The sequence below is a fragment of the Muscardinus avellanarius genome, assembly GCF_963383645.1.
Source record: "Muscardinus avellanarius genome assembly, chromosome: 14".
NCBI lineage: Eukaryota > Metazoa > Chordata > Mammalia > Rodentia > Gliridae > Muscardinus > Muscardinus avellanarius.
In genome coordinates, this window is record NC_137800.1 from 35,644,842 (window position 1) to 35,661,513 (window position 16,672).

At 37.1% G+C, this 16,672-nt stretch overlaps 1 protein-coding gene across 5 annotated transcripts in view; it reads left to right on the top strand.

The window, feature by feature from the left end:
* PRIMPOL (primase and DNA directed polymerase) overlaps window positions 1-16,294 on the top strand; it is a gene marked incomplete at both ends in the record, with an annotated part of 31,996 nt that extends 15,702 nt beyond the window's left edge. For 2 of the 5 annotated variants that reach the window (XM_080709808.1, XM_080709811.1), the window contains 7 exons: window positions 3,168-3,330; window positions 6,367-6,455; window positions 9,188-9,277; window positions 9,354-9,462; window positions 10,493-10,575; window positions 10,656-10,702; window positions 16,046-16,294. In XM_080709808.1, the coding sequence (XP_080565934.1) occupies window positions 3,168-3,330; window positions 6,367-6,455; window positions 9,188-9,277; window positions 9,354-9,462; window positions 10,493-10,575; window positions 10,656-10,702; window positions 16,046-16,294 (830 nt within the window). Of the gene's footprint in view, window positions 1-3,167; window positions 3,331-6,366; window positions 6,456-9,187; window positions 9,278-9,353; window positions 9,463-10,492; window positions 10,576-10,655; window positions 10,703-11,003; window positions 11,031-16,045 lie in introns of all 5 variants that reach the window. The other 3 variants (XM_080709807.1, XM_080709809.1, XM_080709810.1) reach the window with 3 other exon arrangements.
* Window positions 16,295-16,672: the final 378 nt, after the last annotated feature.

Here is a 16,672-nt window from a genome sequence, read left to right on the forward strand (position 1 = left end):
TTCCAACTTAATAGTACATACAGAACATTTTTATCATCTTTATTCAAGTATTTCACAGCAGTTATATCACAAGTTACAATAAATGTTCAAATTCCAGAATTCAAAATTAAATAATTTACTTTAAATTAGTGTAAAATGAAGTCAAATGCAAAACATAAATTTAACACAATTCTAAATAATAAACCCAAAACAGTCCATAGTTTATGAATTCTACTTATTCTACAAAGTAGACATACATGACTGAAATCAAATGGGACTCCCAAATCCAAGTAACCAAATGTACAAAATACGAAAGATGCAGGTACAATTCCAACATGCCAAAATTTTTTCAATAATTTATTTCTTTTGTGGTACTGGCTATAGAACCGGGGGCATTCTACTTCCAAGCTGCACCCCCAACCCTATTTTTTATTCTTTATTTTTTGAAACAGGGTCTCACTGACTTTCAAAGGGCCTCACTAAGTAGCTGAGGCTGTCTGCAAACCTCAGTCCTCCTGCCTCAGCCTCCCAAATGTTGGGATTACAAGCATGCACCACCATGCCTGGCTTCAAGAAATTTTTTTAATGGATATATAACACCCTTTATATATAAAAAAACACATATACTATATATATATATATAAAACTACATAATTTGTGAGTGCCCAGTCCAGTAAATTACTTCAAAGTGAATATACCTTGTTGTCATTCCACCCCAAACAAGAAAAAATTTGTCCAGACCCCATGACCTCCTGCATGCCCCTCGCAGGCAGTGGCCCTGCCCCTCCTGGAGGTTACACTGTTCTCTCCTCTACCACTATAGTTTAGTCTGTTTTTGAATTCCTTATATTTGGAATCATGTAATATGTGTTTATAGCTTGATTTTTTTCACTTTCTTAATGATGTCTTTGATTAGTAAAAGTTATTAACCTTAAATAGTAGTGGTAGTCTGGTTTATCAGTGTTTTCCTCTATGGTTAGTTTATTTCATCTTGTTACCAAAAAAAAAAAAAAAAAAAAAAAGTCTTTCCTTGAGCCAGGCATGGTGGCGCCACGCATGCTCGTAATCCCCGGCCTTGGGAGGCTGAGACAGGAGGATCGCAGGTTCATGGGTAGCCTTAGCTACTTAGGCCCTTTGCAAGTTGGTGAGACCGTTTCAAAAATAAAAATAAAATAGGGCTGAGGAATGTAGGTTAGAGGTAGAATGCCCCTGGGTTTAATCCCCAGCACCACACACACACATACAAAAGAACTCTTTCCTTATCTCAAAGACATAAAGTCATGAAAATATTCCCCTGCTTGCCTTCTATAAGTATTATTGTTTTACCTTTTTATATTTAAAGCTACAGTCTACTTGGAATAGAGCTTTGATCACTGGGGAAGAAGAACCACACTCATTTTTTCTTATGTGGATGTGCAGCTGTCTCAGAAACATTTGTTGAAATAACTCTCCCTTTCCTACTGCTCAGCAGTGACCTTTGCCATGAATCAGGTGTCTGAATATGTTTTAGTCAGTTTCTGGATTCTGTTCTGTTTCCATTTTCCTATTGATTTATTCTTCTGTCAGTGCCGCACTGTTTTAATTAATGTAGTTTTGTTTTAAGTTTTCATATCCGGTAAAATAATTCCTCTAACACTGTTCTTTGAAATTTCCTGGATAATCTTGACTTCTTGCACTTCCATTTAACATTTAGAATCAACTTGTCAGTTCGCATAAACATATAAGCCTTATTACAATTTTGATTTTGATTGCATTGAATTTAGGTATCAGCTTAGGAAAATTCATATTTTTATAATATAGAGTTTTCCAATTCATGCACATGTCATGTCCCTCCATTTACTTGGATGTTATTTAATTTCTCTCCATTTTTTATAATTTTCTAAGTAGAAATCTTGCTCATCTCTTTTAAGATTTATTCTTAATATTTGGGGGTATTCATGCTTCACTTTTCTCTAGGATTTTGGTATCACAAATCCTTACAGCCTTGGCAGTTTCTATAGTCTCAGACTTATTTTGTTATTTCTGATATCTTTGTCCAGCTTTTCTATTTGTTTTCTTTTTTTTTTTTTTTTTGGTAATGGGGATTGAACCTAGGGGCATTCTACCTCCCAGCTGCACCCCCAGCCCAATTTTATTTTTACTTTGAAGTAGGGTCTCCCTAGGTTGATGAGCATCTCACTACTTGCTTAGGTTGGACTGAAACCTGTGATTCTTCAGTCTCGGTCTCACAAGTACTGGAATTACAGATGTGGTCCACCACACTCAGCTCTATTTGTTTTCAATTGGACAATCGCTCCAAAATAATATGGTTTTCTCGGTATGGTGGTACATACCTGTAATCTCAGTCTGTGGGAGGCTGAAACAGGAAGATCATAAATTCAAAGCCAACCTCAGTAACTTACTGAGACGCTGTTTCAAAATAAAAAAAAAATAAAATAAAATAGGGCTAGGCATGTAGCTTAGATGTAGAATGCTTTTGAATTCAATCCCCAGTACCAAAACAAACAAAAAAAACAAACAGATCTAGTTTGCCATTTCTGGATGACATTCGTGTGTGTGTGTGTGTGTGTGTGTGTGTGTGTGTGTGTGTGTGTGTATGTGTGTGTGTTTTATATTGGGGATTGAGGATTGAACCTAAGGGTGTTTTACCTCTGAGCTACACTCCCAGCCCTATTTTATTTATTTATTTATTTATTTATTTATTTATTTATTTATTTATGTGGTACTGGGGGTTAAACCCAGTGGCATTCTACTTCCAAGCTACATCCCCAGCCCTATTTTTTTTTATTCTTTATTTTGAAACAAGGTCTCACTGAGCTACAAAGGGCCTCAACAAGTAGCTGAGGCTGGCCGCGAACCACAATCCTCCTGTCTCAGCCTCCCAAATGCTGGGATTACAAGTGTGTGCCACAATGCCTGGCTTATTTTTAAAATTTTTGAAACAGGCTCTCACTAAGTTACAGAGGGCTTTGCTAAGTTGCTGAGGCTGGTATTGAACCTATGATCCTCCTATCTCAGCCTTCCAAGTACTGGGATTACAAACGTGTTTCTGGCTTATGTGTTGCTTTAATTTTGTTTACAACTATAAGAGAGAATAGTTTTCTTCTAGTAAGTTTATACAAAAATAATATTTGCTAATAATCACAGAAAAACATTAATTTCTTTTTTTAAATTAATTTTTGGTATAGGAGTTTATACAAGAAACAGAAACTTTCGAATGTATAAATCATCAAAAATAGGAAAGTGTGTGTTTTTGGAAGTTGCTGAAGATAATAAATTTTTTCCTAAACAGTCAAATAATATTTCTGAAGAAAATCAGTATTTCCTGTCTTCTTTGGTCAGCAATGTCAGGTATGTAGTATGTAACACAGTTAAACTATTGTGTATTCATGAATATTTATTAAATAGTAATCACATACATTATTAAAATGTGAATTGTCTTAACTTATTCTACCTTAAGAAAAGGAAAGTTCTTAAAATTCTCTTTTTCCGCTGGGCGTGGTGGCGCATGCTTGTAATCCCCTCCTTGGGAGGCAGAGATGCAGGTTCGAAACCAGCCTCGCTGGCTTAAGAGACCCTGTTTCCAAATAAAAAATATAAAGTCGATCTGGGAGTGTAGCCCGGAGGTAGAAGGGTTTCCAGGAACCCCAGTACCACCAAAAAAAAAAAAAAAACAAAAAAAAAACTTTTTCCCATTAACTGAAAAATAATAGTAAAAGGTATTTTAACCACTTAGTTTTCTTCTAGTTTCTTCTTATGGTTATTTTTGTATTTCCTGATTTTTTAAAAATGCCATCACTTCTGTAAAAAAGGAAATATGGCTTATTGCAATTGAAAATACAATTACTGTTAATATCTCATTTTTTCATGTATATGCATAGGTACTTATAGTTTACATAGTTCCTTTATTAAAAAATAAAAAAAATATGTCTTGGACAGGGGGTGGAATTTGGTGGTAGAACACTTACCAAGCATGCTCAGGACCCTTGATTTGATCCTAGCACTGCCTCCCCATTTTTTTGACGTCATTACTTGTATGGTTTTGTCACTTGATTTATCTGTTCAACATTACATCAAGAATATTTACCAAGTTAGTAACTTGCCGACAGTTAATTGTTAATAAAACTTTTAATTCCAGTCTTTTTTTATAGTGACATACTTTTAATGTATTTTCAGATCTCTTGTTGAACATTTAGGTTTTTATGTTTTGGTTGTGTTTCAAAAGTGTGAAAGTCATCTTTATTCCCCATTTCTGTGCGCTGGCAATTTTGTCAGCCTAGAACATGTAAAACATGTGGTTAATGATCAGAATAAAGAATCATTGCTGCAATTCTTTTCCCTTTGCCTTATATAAATATTTTTCTAAGGAAAAAAATTCCATAGAAAATAACTTTGAGAATAAATATTTAAAATCACTGCTATAGGGAAAGTTGTATCAGGATATGCAGCTGTTATACAGGAGAGTGGAAAGATGTGGGTTTTTTTTTTTAATGTATCCTGTATTCTTTATTCCTTTAAGGTCAAAGTCTAGTTTCCTTTTGTAAAAAAAAAAAAAAGTAGAAATGACAACATATAGGAGAATTGTTGAAAAAATTAAATTAACACTGCACACATAAAACAGTCACAGGAGTGCCCAGCGCATGATGTCTGCCAAGAAATGCATTGACAGTAGTGACAGTGTCTACAATTCTAGTAGACACTAGGTAGTAGAGTAGGGTACAAGTTCTGTGACTCTTGCTGCAGTTATAGTATTAATCTTACAGAAGCGAAAGATTCATCTGAATTAGGTTACCTTGTGCTTTTAGTATCCAAATAAATATGAGGTATTGTAATCCCAAGAATAAAGGTTAATTTCTTTATGGTTATAAATATACCTTTTCAAGCCAGGCATGATGGGGCACTCCTGTATGTAATCTTAGTACTTGGGAGCTGAGACAGGAGGATTGCAGGGAACAGCCAGGCTCAGCAACTTAGCAAGACCGTGTTTCAAAATAAAAAAAAGATGGGACTGAAGGTGTAGCTCAGAGGTAGTATGCCCCTGGGTTCAATCCTTAGCACCAAAAATAAATAAATATATTTATTTCAGTTAATTTTAATTGATTTGGCTTTCCATTTTTTCTTCATTTCTTCCTAGTATTCATACTTTAAAAATTATTATAACAAAAATTTTAAAGACTCTGGAAAATAGGTTTATACCTTATCACTAGAGTAGTCCTAGAATCCTTTGAGGAAATTATTTTAAATGATCATCAGTTCTTTAATTTTTTTTATTTTTGTAGTACTTACAATTGAACCCCAAGGGCATTATACCTCCAAGTTGTATCCCCAGTCCTGGTTATTAGTTCTGTATTTTGAAACAGGGCCTCACTAAGTAGCTGAGGCTGGCTATGAAACTTGTATCCTCCTGTCTCAGTCTCCTAAGTACTGGGATTACAACCATGTATCATCATGCCTGGCCTTTAAAATTAAAAAAAAAAAAAAAAGTATTTAGCCGGGCGTGGTGGCGCACGCTTGTAATCCCTGAGTTTGGGAGGCTGAGACAGGAGGATCACGCAGGTTCAAAGCCAGCCTCAGCTGCTTAGTGAGGCTCTCAGTAACTTAGTGAGACCCTGTTTCCAAATAAAATATTAAAAAAAAAAAATTTGGGGGAGCATAGCTCAGAGGTAGAAAGCCTCTGGGTTCCACCCCCAATACCACCAAAAAAAAAAAAAAAAAAAAGTTATTTAGTTGGGAAATCTCCCCTCTTTGGTTCTAGGGATTGAACTCAAGGGCATTCTGCCTCTGAGCTACATCCTCAGCCCTATTTTATTTTATTTTGAAACATTCTCACTAGGTTGATGGCAGTCTCACTGCTTGCAGAGGTTGTCCTTGAACCTGAGTTCTCTTGTTTAGCCTCCCAAGTGCTGGGATTCCAAGAGTGCACCACCACACCCAGCTTCATGGTCTTATTGTTAATTTTTTTTATTAGTATTTTGACCCTGGGGAATTAGTCATACTCTTTTTGTGTTTTTTTTTCCCCCTGTACTGAGGATGGGACCCAAGGGCATTCTACCTCTGAGCTACACCCCAGCCCTATTTTTTTTTTTTTAATTCCTTATTTTAAAACAGGGTCTCTCTGAGTTGCAAAAGGCCTCACTAAGTAGCTGAGCTGTTTTCAAACCATGATCCTTTAGTCTCAGCCTCCCAAATGCTGGGATTACAAGTGTGCGCCACCACACCTGGCTTTATTTATTTATTTATTTATTTATTTATTTATTTTTTAATGGCAGGATTGGTGTTTTTGTGATCGAATGTGGCATAAAAAGAGAACTGCTTGGAATTCAGTCCCTCCCTGTTATCATGCCCCTTTAACACATCTTTGCTTCTTTTGTGTGTGTTCTTCTTCAGGTTCTCAGACACTTTGCGAATTCTTACATGTGACACATCTCAGAGTAAACGAAAGTGGGCTGAGTTTTGTAGCAGTCCTAGCACTTCAGGTAATTTTAAGAAAATAATTTTCTATCAGAATTTAAGAATATAAAAGTTCATTGTGCCTTAAGACTCTTAAGTTTTCAGTATTCATATCTGTTAATCAAATAAAACTACTTCTTAAGCCAGGTGTGGTGGCTCAGGCTTGTAATCCCTGCACTTGGGAGGCTGAGACAGGAGGATCACCCAGGTTCGAAGCCAGCCTCAGCTACTTAGTGAGGCTCTCAGCAACTTCGTGAGACCCTGTTACCAAATAAAATATAAAAAATAGGTCTTGGAATATAGCTTGGAGGTAGAAAGCCTCTGGGTTCCACCCCCAGTACCACCAAAAATAAATAAATAAATAAATAAATAAATAAATAAATAAATAAAACTACTTCTTGGTTTCTACCCAAAATAGAAATACTGTTAAAAAAAAAATGTGCTTAGCCAGTCGTGGTGGTACACACTTGTAATCCCAGTATTCGGGAGGCTGAGACAGGAGGATACTGGTTTGTGGCCAGCCTCAGCTACTTAGTGAGGCCCTTTGCAACTCAGTGAGACCCTGTTTCAAAATAAATACTAAAAAATAGGGCTGGGAATATAGCTCGAAGGTAGAAAGCTCTGGGTTCTATCTCTAGTACCACAGAAAAAGATGCTTATTAAAATATTATTCACTAATTTTCATTTTATGGTATATTAAAAAGTATGATAGTAGTATACATTATTAGTATAGAGTAAGCATAATACAAATAAAACTAAGTTCTCTTTCCTCTTTTTTCCACAAAGATAGGTAACTACTACAGTAGTTTCTTATTTATCCACCCAAGCTTTTTCTGTATTTTTTCTTTTTTTTTTTTTTCTGTACTGGGGATGGAACCCAGGGGCATTCTACCTCCGTGCTATACCCTCTGCCCTACTATTTTCTATTCTTTATTTAGAAACAGGGTCTCACTGAGTTGCAAAGGGCCTCACTGAGTAACTGAGTCTGTCCTCGAACTGTGATCTTCCTGTCAAAGCCTCCCAAATGCTGGGATTATAAGTGCGCCACCATGCCCAGTGAAATACAGACTTTTTATTTTTATTTATTTATTTATTTTGGTGGTACTGGGGTTCCTGGACCCCTTCTACCTCCGGGCTACACTCCCAGACACCTATTTTTTTATATTTTTATTTGGAAACAGAGTCTCTTAAGCCAGCGCTGCTGGCTTCAAACCTGCGCTATCCTCCTGTCTCCACCTCCCAAGCACGGGGATTACAAGCGCGTGCCACCACCAGACTTTTAAAAAATAGATTTCTTTCTCCTCTTCTTCCTCTCTCTCTCTCTCTCTCTCTCTCTCTCTCTCTCTCTCTCTCTCTCTCTCTCTCTCGTTGTTGTGGTACTAGGGATTAACGTCAGGGGGTTTCTACCTCTGAGCTACACCCACAGACCCATTTTTTTTTATTCTTTTATTTTGAAACAGGATCTCACTAAGTTGTAGAGGGCCTAAGTAGTTGAGGCCGGCCGCAAACCCAGATCCTCCTGTCTCAGCTTCCCAAGTACTTGGATTACAAGTGTGCACCACTATACCCAGATTAAAAATATATTTTTCTATCTTTACAAATCGAGATTATAGATAGATCATTACAAGTAATTGCATTAGATTCTTAGGTACAAGGTAAAATTGAGTTGTTAGAACCTTCCAGTTAAGAGACCACAGGCTGTAGAACAAACCTTTTCAGAGCACGTTGAGTTTATTAGTCCTCAAAGCAACGAGAACCACAGGTAACTCAGTGTGAGGGTGTTAGAAGGACTTAGAGGATTTGGGCCTGGATTAAGTGACGGGGGAGTGAGCAAGGGAACAAGGGTTTGATCTACATTGGGTGTGGTCAGGGGTTACTCCATGATTGGCTTCTAACTGAGAAGGAAGGTGGACTAGATAGAGACTAAGCTGTAGCAGTTACTTAGCTTAGCCAGGATGGGGGTGGTATCTGACCATTCTTGTGGTTTGGAAAATGTTGATGTTTTGTCTGTGTTCAGACATGATACTGAGAGGTCTTGTTTTTGTCTTGATTCCTCATGACCACAATGATCTTATCTGCTGTGAAGTTCTGTGAAGTCACTTATGTTCCACAGGAGCTCGCCAAGGCAAGAGCCAGCGGGCGGGCGCCACTCAGCCGAGGAAACCAGGCCAGCTCTGACAGGAGGGGCTGCTTGTCTCTTTGCCAGTGAAGAAAGCAATTAAAATAAATTATCTTATAAATTATTTGAAAGGCATTTTATGGAAATTAGTTAATATTTAATCTCGAGATTTTGTGTGTGTGTGTGTGTGTGTGTGTGTGTGTGTGTGTGTGTGGTACTGGGGGTGGCACCCAGGGTTTTTCTACCTCCAGGTTATATTCTCAGACCTATTTTATACTTTATTTAGAAACAGGGTCTCACTAAGTTTCTGAGAGCCTCACTAAGTAGCTGAGGCTGGCTTCAAACCTGTGCGAGCCTCCTGTCTCAACCTCCCAAGCACTGAGATCACAAGTGTGCGCCACCACGCCTGGCTTTCATTGTGATTTGAGGTTTACCTGCTTCCTTGTGGGGAGCTGAGTGAAGTCAAATTTGGCAACATAATTATACTAAATAATTTTTTTTCTTTTTTGTGGTACTAGGGATCGAATCTAGGAATGTATTACCTTTCAACTATACTCTCAGTCCTATTTTATTTTTTAAAATTTACCTTCTCAACTTTTAGCTGTTTTTATTAATAAATAATTCTTCTTTCTGTTACAGTAGAAACTATTGAAGGTTTTCAGTGTTCACCCTATCCTGAAGTTGACCGTTTTGTTCTTTCTTTGGTGAATAAAAATGACATTAAAGGAGGTAAAGTTAATCTTATTATTTACTCCATGTTATATGATAGAATAATAGTACTTTAGAAACATTCATTGCATTTTAGGGATTCGGCGCTGGAACTACTTTTTCCCAGAAGAATTATTGGTTTATGATATTTGCAAATATCGCTGGTGTAAGAATATTGGAAGAGCCCACAAAAGTAATAATATCATGTAAGTAATATTGTTTATTAATGTGTCGTATGTATTTAACCTCTATTATGTTTTATTATGTTTGTAACTTTAAAGGAGAATATAAATTTTATTTTAGTTTTGTAACACATTAAATTGTAGTTAGTTTTTGTTATATTTAATGTTTTATAATATTTGAATATCTTAGTATTATACAACTTCTAGCACGTATCAGCTTCATTCGTATTCTGATAAAATATCCCCTTAGATGGTATAATCTTGAAAAGACTAAGGTAGAATTGAGTCGGGAAGGCAAGAAGGTGACAAGCAGGTGAACAGTGCATGGGCAGGTGTGCCTCTTCTTTTCTCTTACCATTAGTTTGTGACACCTTGTGGAATATTGCTTTAATTGGGCAGATGTGGGCAAGAAGGAAGTTCCTCAGTGGCTGTGAACTTGTCGGTTAAGGTGATGTTAACTTGTTCAAGACAAAGCATGGTATTGAAAGGAACCAGTATTCTGGGTGGTTATTTGATCTATAAATTACCAAGTGAATATACTTTTTTTTGTGTGTGTGTGGTACTGGGGGTGGAACCCAGAGGCTTTCTACCTCCGGGCTATACTCCCAGACCTTTTTAAAATTTTATTTGGAAACAGGGTCTCACTAAGTTGCTGAGAGCCTCACTAAGTAGCTGAGGCTGGCTTCGAACCTGTGCGATCCTCCCGTCTCAGCCTCCCAAGTGCAGGGATTATAAGCATGCGCCAACACACACCCTGCTTACTTTTTTTTTTTTAACATCTTGAATCATGGTAGAAAATTATGTCTTTCTGGGTAGATTGTCTTCCTGGGAAAAACTTTGATCAATGTGTACAACATTTTTGTCTGAAAGTTTCTTGTGTGTGTGATATGTTTGGCAGTCAGTTGTCTTTTGATTGGTGTTACCTTTTTAGTTGTTTTGCATTTTAATTCTTTCCATTTTTAAGTCTCAGTCACATCTCTTATAAATAGCATATAGCTAAATTGTTCCTAACCTATGGGGCTTAGTTCCTTTTTTTTTTTTTTTTGACATAAAGGATTCTGGTTGATCTGAAAAATGAAGTTTGGTACCAAAAATGTCATGATCCAATATGTAAAGCAGAAAACTTCAAGTCTGACTGTGAGTAAATCAATTTTTATATTAATCACAAAGTAAAAATTAGATATGGATATAAAAGTTTTACTATCTTTCTCATTCAGGTTTTCCATTACCTGCTGAAGTAAGTCTCCTGTTTCTTCTCAAAGAGGTGAGTGCAGTATTTCATCACTCATTGGTTTCTGGTACCATAGACTAACTGAGCTGTTAGCAGTGTTTTGCTGTGTCCAGATAGCTTTTAAACCCAAGGTTTGGTACCTGTCTTCATTTAGGAACATATTAATTTTCCTTGTCTCAGCACACAGCTAATAATATGCATTTCAGTCTATTTCAGTGCTAAGGAATTATCTAAGAAATGTATTTTAGTCCCAGACATTTAAGTTTTTCATTTTCCACTTTACAAAGTAAGCAAAATACCCAATTTTGTGTTTCTTTAGACAACTGTACTCTAGGATGAATTTCTAGAATTGTGTCAAAGGGTATATGTAATCCTAATTTAATTACCTCAATGATTAACATTCATTATAGAATAAATGGAAAATATATAAAAAGAAAGAGGATAAAAATTCTTTGCTCTCATAATTTGACCTGATGTTAAGGTTTTGGCATATATCTTCCAGAGTTTATAAATGTTCATATACTTTAAAAATCATAATACACATACTATTTGGAAGGTTTTTGTACTTAAAGTATGACAAATGTCAGCCAGGTATGGTGGTGCACCCCTCTAATCCCAGTACTTGGGAGGCTGAGACAGGAGGATTGCGGGTGCAAGGCCAGCCTCAACCATTTAGCAAGATCCCATTTCAATAAAAAATAAAAAGGGCTAGGGGTGTAACTCAGAGGTAGAACACCCCTGGGTTCAATCCCCAGTACCAAAACAAACAAGTATCACAAATGTCTCCATAAAAACAGTAGAAAATTGGAGTTCTACAATCGATCCAGACTTATTCCTGCTCACTCTTCCCAGCACTGTTGATGTTTGCCAGCTAATGTCTTCCAGCCTAGTAAGCAAGTGGTATTTCACTTGTCTTAGTTTGCATTTCTTCAGTAATGAAGTTGAACTCTCTTCTGGTTAACTGTTTATATTTTACATCACAAATATCTGTTCTCTGTCTATTTTTCTAAGACATCTTAATAGTATTTTGCAAGAACATCTTACTAAGAACTTCTTTTGTCACATTGTACTATTTAAAAAAAAATTTTTTTTATTGGTGCATTATATTCATACAACTTATTGAGGTAAAAAACTTGTGTGTACAAACATGTACTCATCGCTGATTTAACCCCTACCCAAATCCCACCCCATTCCCTCCTCATCCCTCCCTCCCTTGCTTGGTTTAGTGATTGACTTCGATATGTTTAAGTACATTGTGAGCTTTAGAGATTTTCCTCTTCCCCCCTCATTTCTCCTCCTTTAGGTTGTCTTGTTTGCTCCTCTTTTCTCCCTAACTCTCACATATTAGGGAAAGCATCTGATTTCTTATTTTTTGTGCCTGACTAATCTCACTTAGCATAATGTCCTCCAGTTCCATCCATTTCCCTGAAAATGATGTTATTGAGTTTTTTTTGATGGCTGAGTAAAATTCCATTGTGTACATATCCCACAGTTTTGTAATCCATTCATCTGTTGATGGACATCTTGGCTGGTTCCATAGTTTGGCTATGGTGAATTGTGCAGCTATGAGCATACACACACATGTATGTTTGGTAGCTTGGCTTCCTATCTTTTGGATATATACTCAGAAGTGGTATTGCTGGATCAAATGGTAGATTTTTTCCCATTCTTCTGAGGATTCTCCATACTGTTTTCCAAAGTGGTTGCACTAATTTGCAATCCCACCAACAATGTCTTAGAGTTCCCACTTCTCCACATCCTCGCCAGCATCTGTTGTCGTTTGTGTTTTGAATGATGGCCATTCTAGTTGGTGTTAGGTGAAATCTCAGGGTAGTTTTGATTTGCATCTCTCTGATTGCCAGTGATGTTGAGCATTTTTTCATGCATTTATTGGCCATTTGAATTTCTTCTTTTGTTAAGTGTCTATTTAGTTCATTTGCCCATTTTGTTATTGGATGCTTTGTTTTCTTAGTGTTGAGTTTCTTGAGTTCTCTGTATATTCTAGATATTAGTCCTCTATCAGTGGTGTAGGTGGCAAAAACCACAGACATAGAAAAATCAGTCCTTAAATTTATCTGGAATAACAAAAAGCCCAGAATAGCCAAGGTAGTTCTCAGCAACAAAAACCACGCAGGAGGAATCACAATACCTGACTTTAAACTATACTACAAAGCCATTGTAATAAAAACAGCATGGTACTGGCAAAAGAACAGATATATAGACCAATGGAGCAGAATAGAAGACCCAGAAACAAGTCCACACACTTTCAGCCAATTGATTTTTGACAAAGAGGCCAAAAACATACACTGGAAAAAAGATAGCCTCTTCAACAAATGGTGTTGGCAAAACTGGTTAACCATATGCAGAAAATTGGATGTTAATCCCACTTTTTCACCCTGTACAAAAGTCAACTCACGATGGATCAAAGACTTGGAAATTAAACCAGAGACCTTGAAGCTCCTTGAAGAGGGCATAGGTCCAACACTACAACACATAGGCACAGACAAACATTTCCTCAACAAGACCCCAAAGGCACAACAAATTAAAAGGAGAATCAATACATGGGATTGCATGAAACTGAAGAGCTTCTGTTCAGCAAAGGAAACTATCAAGAATCTCAATCGAGAGCCAACAGAATGGGAGAAGATTTTTGCCACATTGTACTATTTTTAGATTTAATTGGACCTTTTTTGCCACTTCTATCAGCATTTTAAGAGTATTATGTTAGAATAAGTCACCTACTACAAGCTGAGCAAGTGCTTGAGTGTATAGTCTAGAAGACTTAAATGTTATCTTATTCAATCTAAAATAAACTATCTCCTGAAAAACTTATGCATCCAAATTTAAGATAGTAGAAATCCTTTTCTTGGTCTCTAGAAGCTGGACAGTAATACTGATAGACAAAATCTCTGGTAAACTGCTGTGTTAAAAACATTTAAAATAACTAAGATTTTTTTTTGAGTATAGCCCTATTTTTTAAATTTTATTTTTGAAACAGGGTCGCACTGAGTTGCAAAGAGCCTCACTAAGTAGCTGTGGCTGTCCACAAACCACGATCCTCCTGTCTCTTAGAAGTGTGCAGTACCATGCCTGCCCTATTTTTTGTTCTTTATTTTGAAATAGGGTCTCACTGAGTTGCAAAGGGCCTCAGTAGCTGAGGCTGGCTGGGAACCGCGGTCCTCCTGTCTCAGCTTCCCAAATGCTGGGATTATGAGTGTGTGCCACCACACTTGGCTACTAAGAAAAAAAAATTTTTTTTTTTTTTTTTGGTGGTACTGGGGTTCCTGGAAACCCTTCTACCTCCGAGCTGCACTCCTAGACCTATTTTATATTTTTATTTGGAAACAGGGTCTCGTAAACCATCAAGGCTGGCTTCAAACCAGTGCAATCCTCCTGTCTCCACCTCCCAAGCATGGGTATTACAAGTGTGCGCCACCACGCCCGGCCCAAGAAAAAAATTTTAAATTAAACTTTGTCTCTTAGAGGAGGAAACTGTCAAGGTTAGTAACAATGTTATGCTGATTTCAGTAGATTTTTCAAAATTACTTTTTCTGCCTATCTAGTAATACCTCAAAAATGTCATTTGAAAATACTCTTGGTGTATACTATTATTTGGACATAACTTAGTTTGGTGGTTATTTAAAATAAAAGAACAACATAATAAAAATTCATGTACCTATTACCTTGTTTTTTGTTTTATAATTTTTTCTATCACTTAGTTTTAATATTTTGTTATTTATGCTTCATCATTTAAAAATATTTTAGCCAGGCGTGGTGGCGCACGCTTGTAATCCCCGCGCTTGGGAGGCAGAGACAGGAGGATCGCGCAGGTTCGAAGCTAGCCGCACGCGCTGGCTTAGGAGACCCTGTTTCCAAAAATAAAAAAGTATAAAATAGGTCTGGGAGTGTAGCCCGGAGGTAGAAGGGCTTCCAGGAACCCCAGTACCACCAAAAAAAAAAAAAAAAAAAAAAAAAAGTTGTTTTAAACTAGCCTGGCGTGGTGGTGCATGCTTGTAATCCCAGCATTCAGGAGGCTGAGACCTGAGGATCACAATTCGCAGAAAGCCTCAGCTACTTAGTGAGGCCCTTTGCGATGCAATGAGACCCTGTTTCAAAATAAATTTAAAAATTGGGCTGGGTGTGTAGCTCTGAGGTAGAATGCCCCTGGGCTCCATCCCCAATACCTCAGAAACAAAAGGATAAAAATATTTTAAACTAAATTACAAGTCAGTGTTACCACTTTCTACTATTGGTCATCTTATTGATTTAAAAATCTTCCAACCTAGCCGGGTGTGGTGGCGCACGCTTGTAATCCCCGCGTGTAGGAGACAGAGACAGGAGGATTGTGCAGGTTTGAAGCCAGCCTCGTTGTTTCCAAATAAAATATATAAAATAGGTCTGGGAGTGTAGCCCGGAGGTAGAAGGGTTCCATCCCCAGTACCACCAGAAAAAAAAAAATCTTCCCACCTACAGATGTTGCATAAGAGTAAGGAACTCTCCTGTTTGACCTTCATTTATCATTTGTTAACATTTGTCCACATTTGTTTTCTCCCTCTAATGTACACATATGCCTTACTATTTTTATGAATGTACTGAGAGTTTTAGATAACAATAGCCTTCATTTCTTAATAACTACACATGTAGTTCGTGAAGAATAAGGACATTCTTACACAGCTATGGTAAATTTATTAAACTCAGGAAATTTAACATTGATGCAATACTAGTGTTTAGCATACAATCCATATATATATATTGGTGGTACTGGAGTTCCTGGAAACCCTTCTACCTCCGGGCTACACTCCCAGACCTATTTTTATATTTTTATTTGGAAACAGGGTTTCTTAAGCCAGCGCGGCTGGCTTCGAACCTGTGTGATCCTCCTGTCTCCGCCTCCCAAGCGTGGGGATTACAAGCATGCGCCACCACACCCGGCTAATCCAGTCATATTTTGACATTGTCCCAAAACAATGTTCTTTGTATCAGTTCTCTTCTATTTTTGTAATTTTTAAAATACTTTATAAATTAGGGAAGTAAGTTTGTTGTCAAGATAGCAAATGTATTTTCCAATTTATCTTCAGCTAGATTATCCACTTGTTAAAAAATTAAATCTCCCTTTGCTGTAGGCCAATCTGGGGATATTGAAAAGTATCAGAGAACTGCAGGCAATTTCAAATTTGGAGTTTTAAGAGTGTCAGAGCTACAAAGGCAGCAACCTTTAGTTAATGCACTCATCCACAAAATTCACCTAGCAGACTGATCTTTACTTCATACCTTAATTCTACATAGACTGACAGTAGGGAACATCACAGATTCTGAATCAGTAACCTTTACTTTTCTATCCTGTTCCCTCCCCCACTCTTCCCTACTGGAATAAAGGAAGAAGAATTTACAGCAGATGAAACTGAGCGCAGCGAAACCAGGAGTCCTCATAACCGGCCGCCCCGTCAGTGGTCAGCACGAGTGCCTCGTGATGCTGACTGGGGTAATGGGACTGATGATGCTTATTTTTTAGAAGCTACTGAAGATGCTGAATTAGCTGAAGCTGCAGAGAACAGCCTTCTCAGTTACAGTAGTGTAGTGGATGAAATTCCTGATGAGCTAATTATAGAAGTATTAAAAGAGTAGCTAACTATGGACATCCCTTAGGAGACCAGGAGTAATCTGTCTTTAGTCTTTTACCTAAATTTATTAAATTAGGCCTGGGGGTGTAGCTCAGTGGCAGAGCGCTTGCTTGCATAGCATGTGAAGGACCTGGGTCTAATGTCCACCTCCACAAGAAATATATTAACTTATTATTAAATCTGTTTATATCACTAAGTTTTGTCACTTTGTTTTCCTGTATTCAAGCCAGCTTTAATGAAAACTAGCTTTCGTATATTTAAATTCACTAGAAATCTTATTAACCAAAACTGATCTGTGTTCAGAGTAAATTAATTTTACAGGTTTATTTGTATATTAAAACTCATTTGTCTGGGTATGACCCAAAAAAGGTATCATTTTATT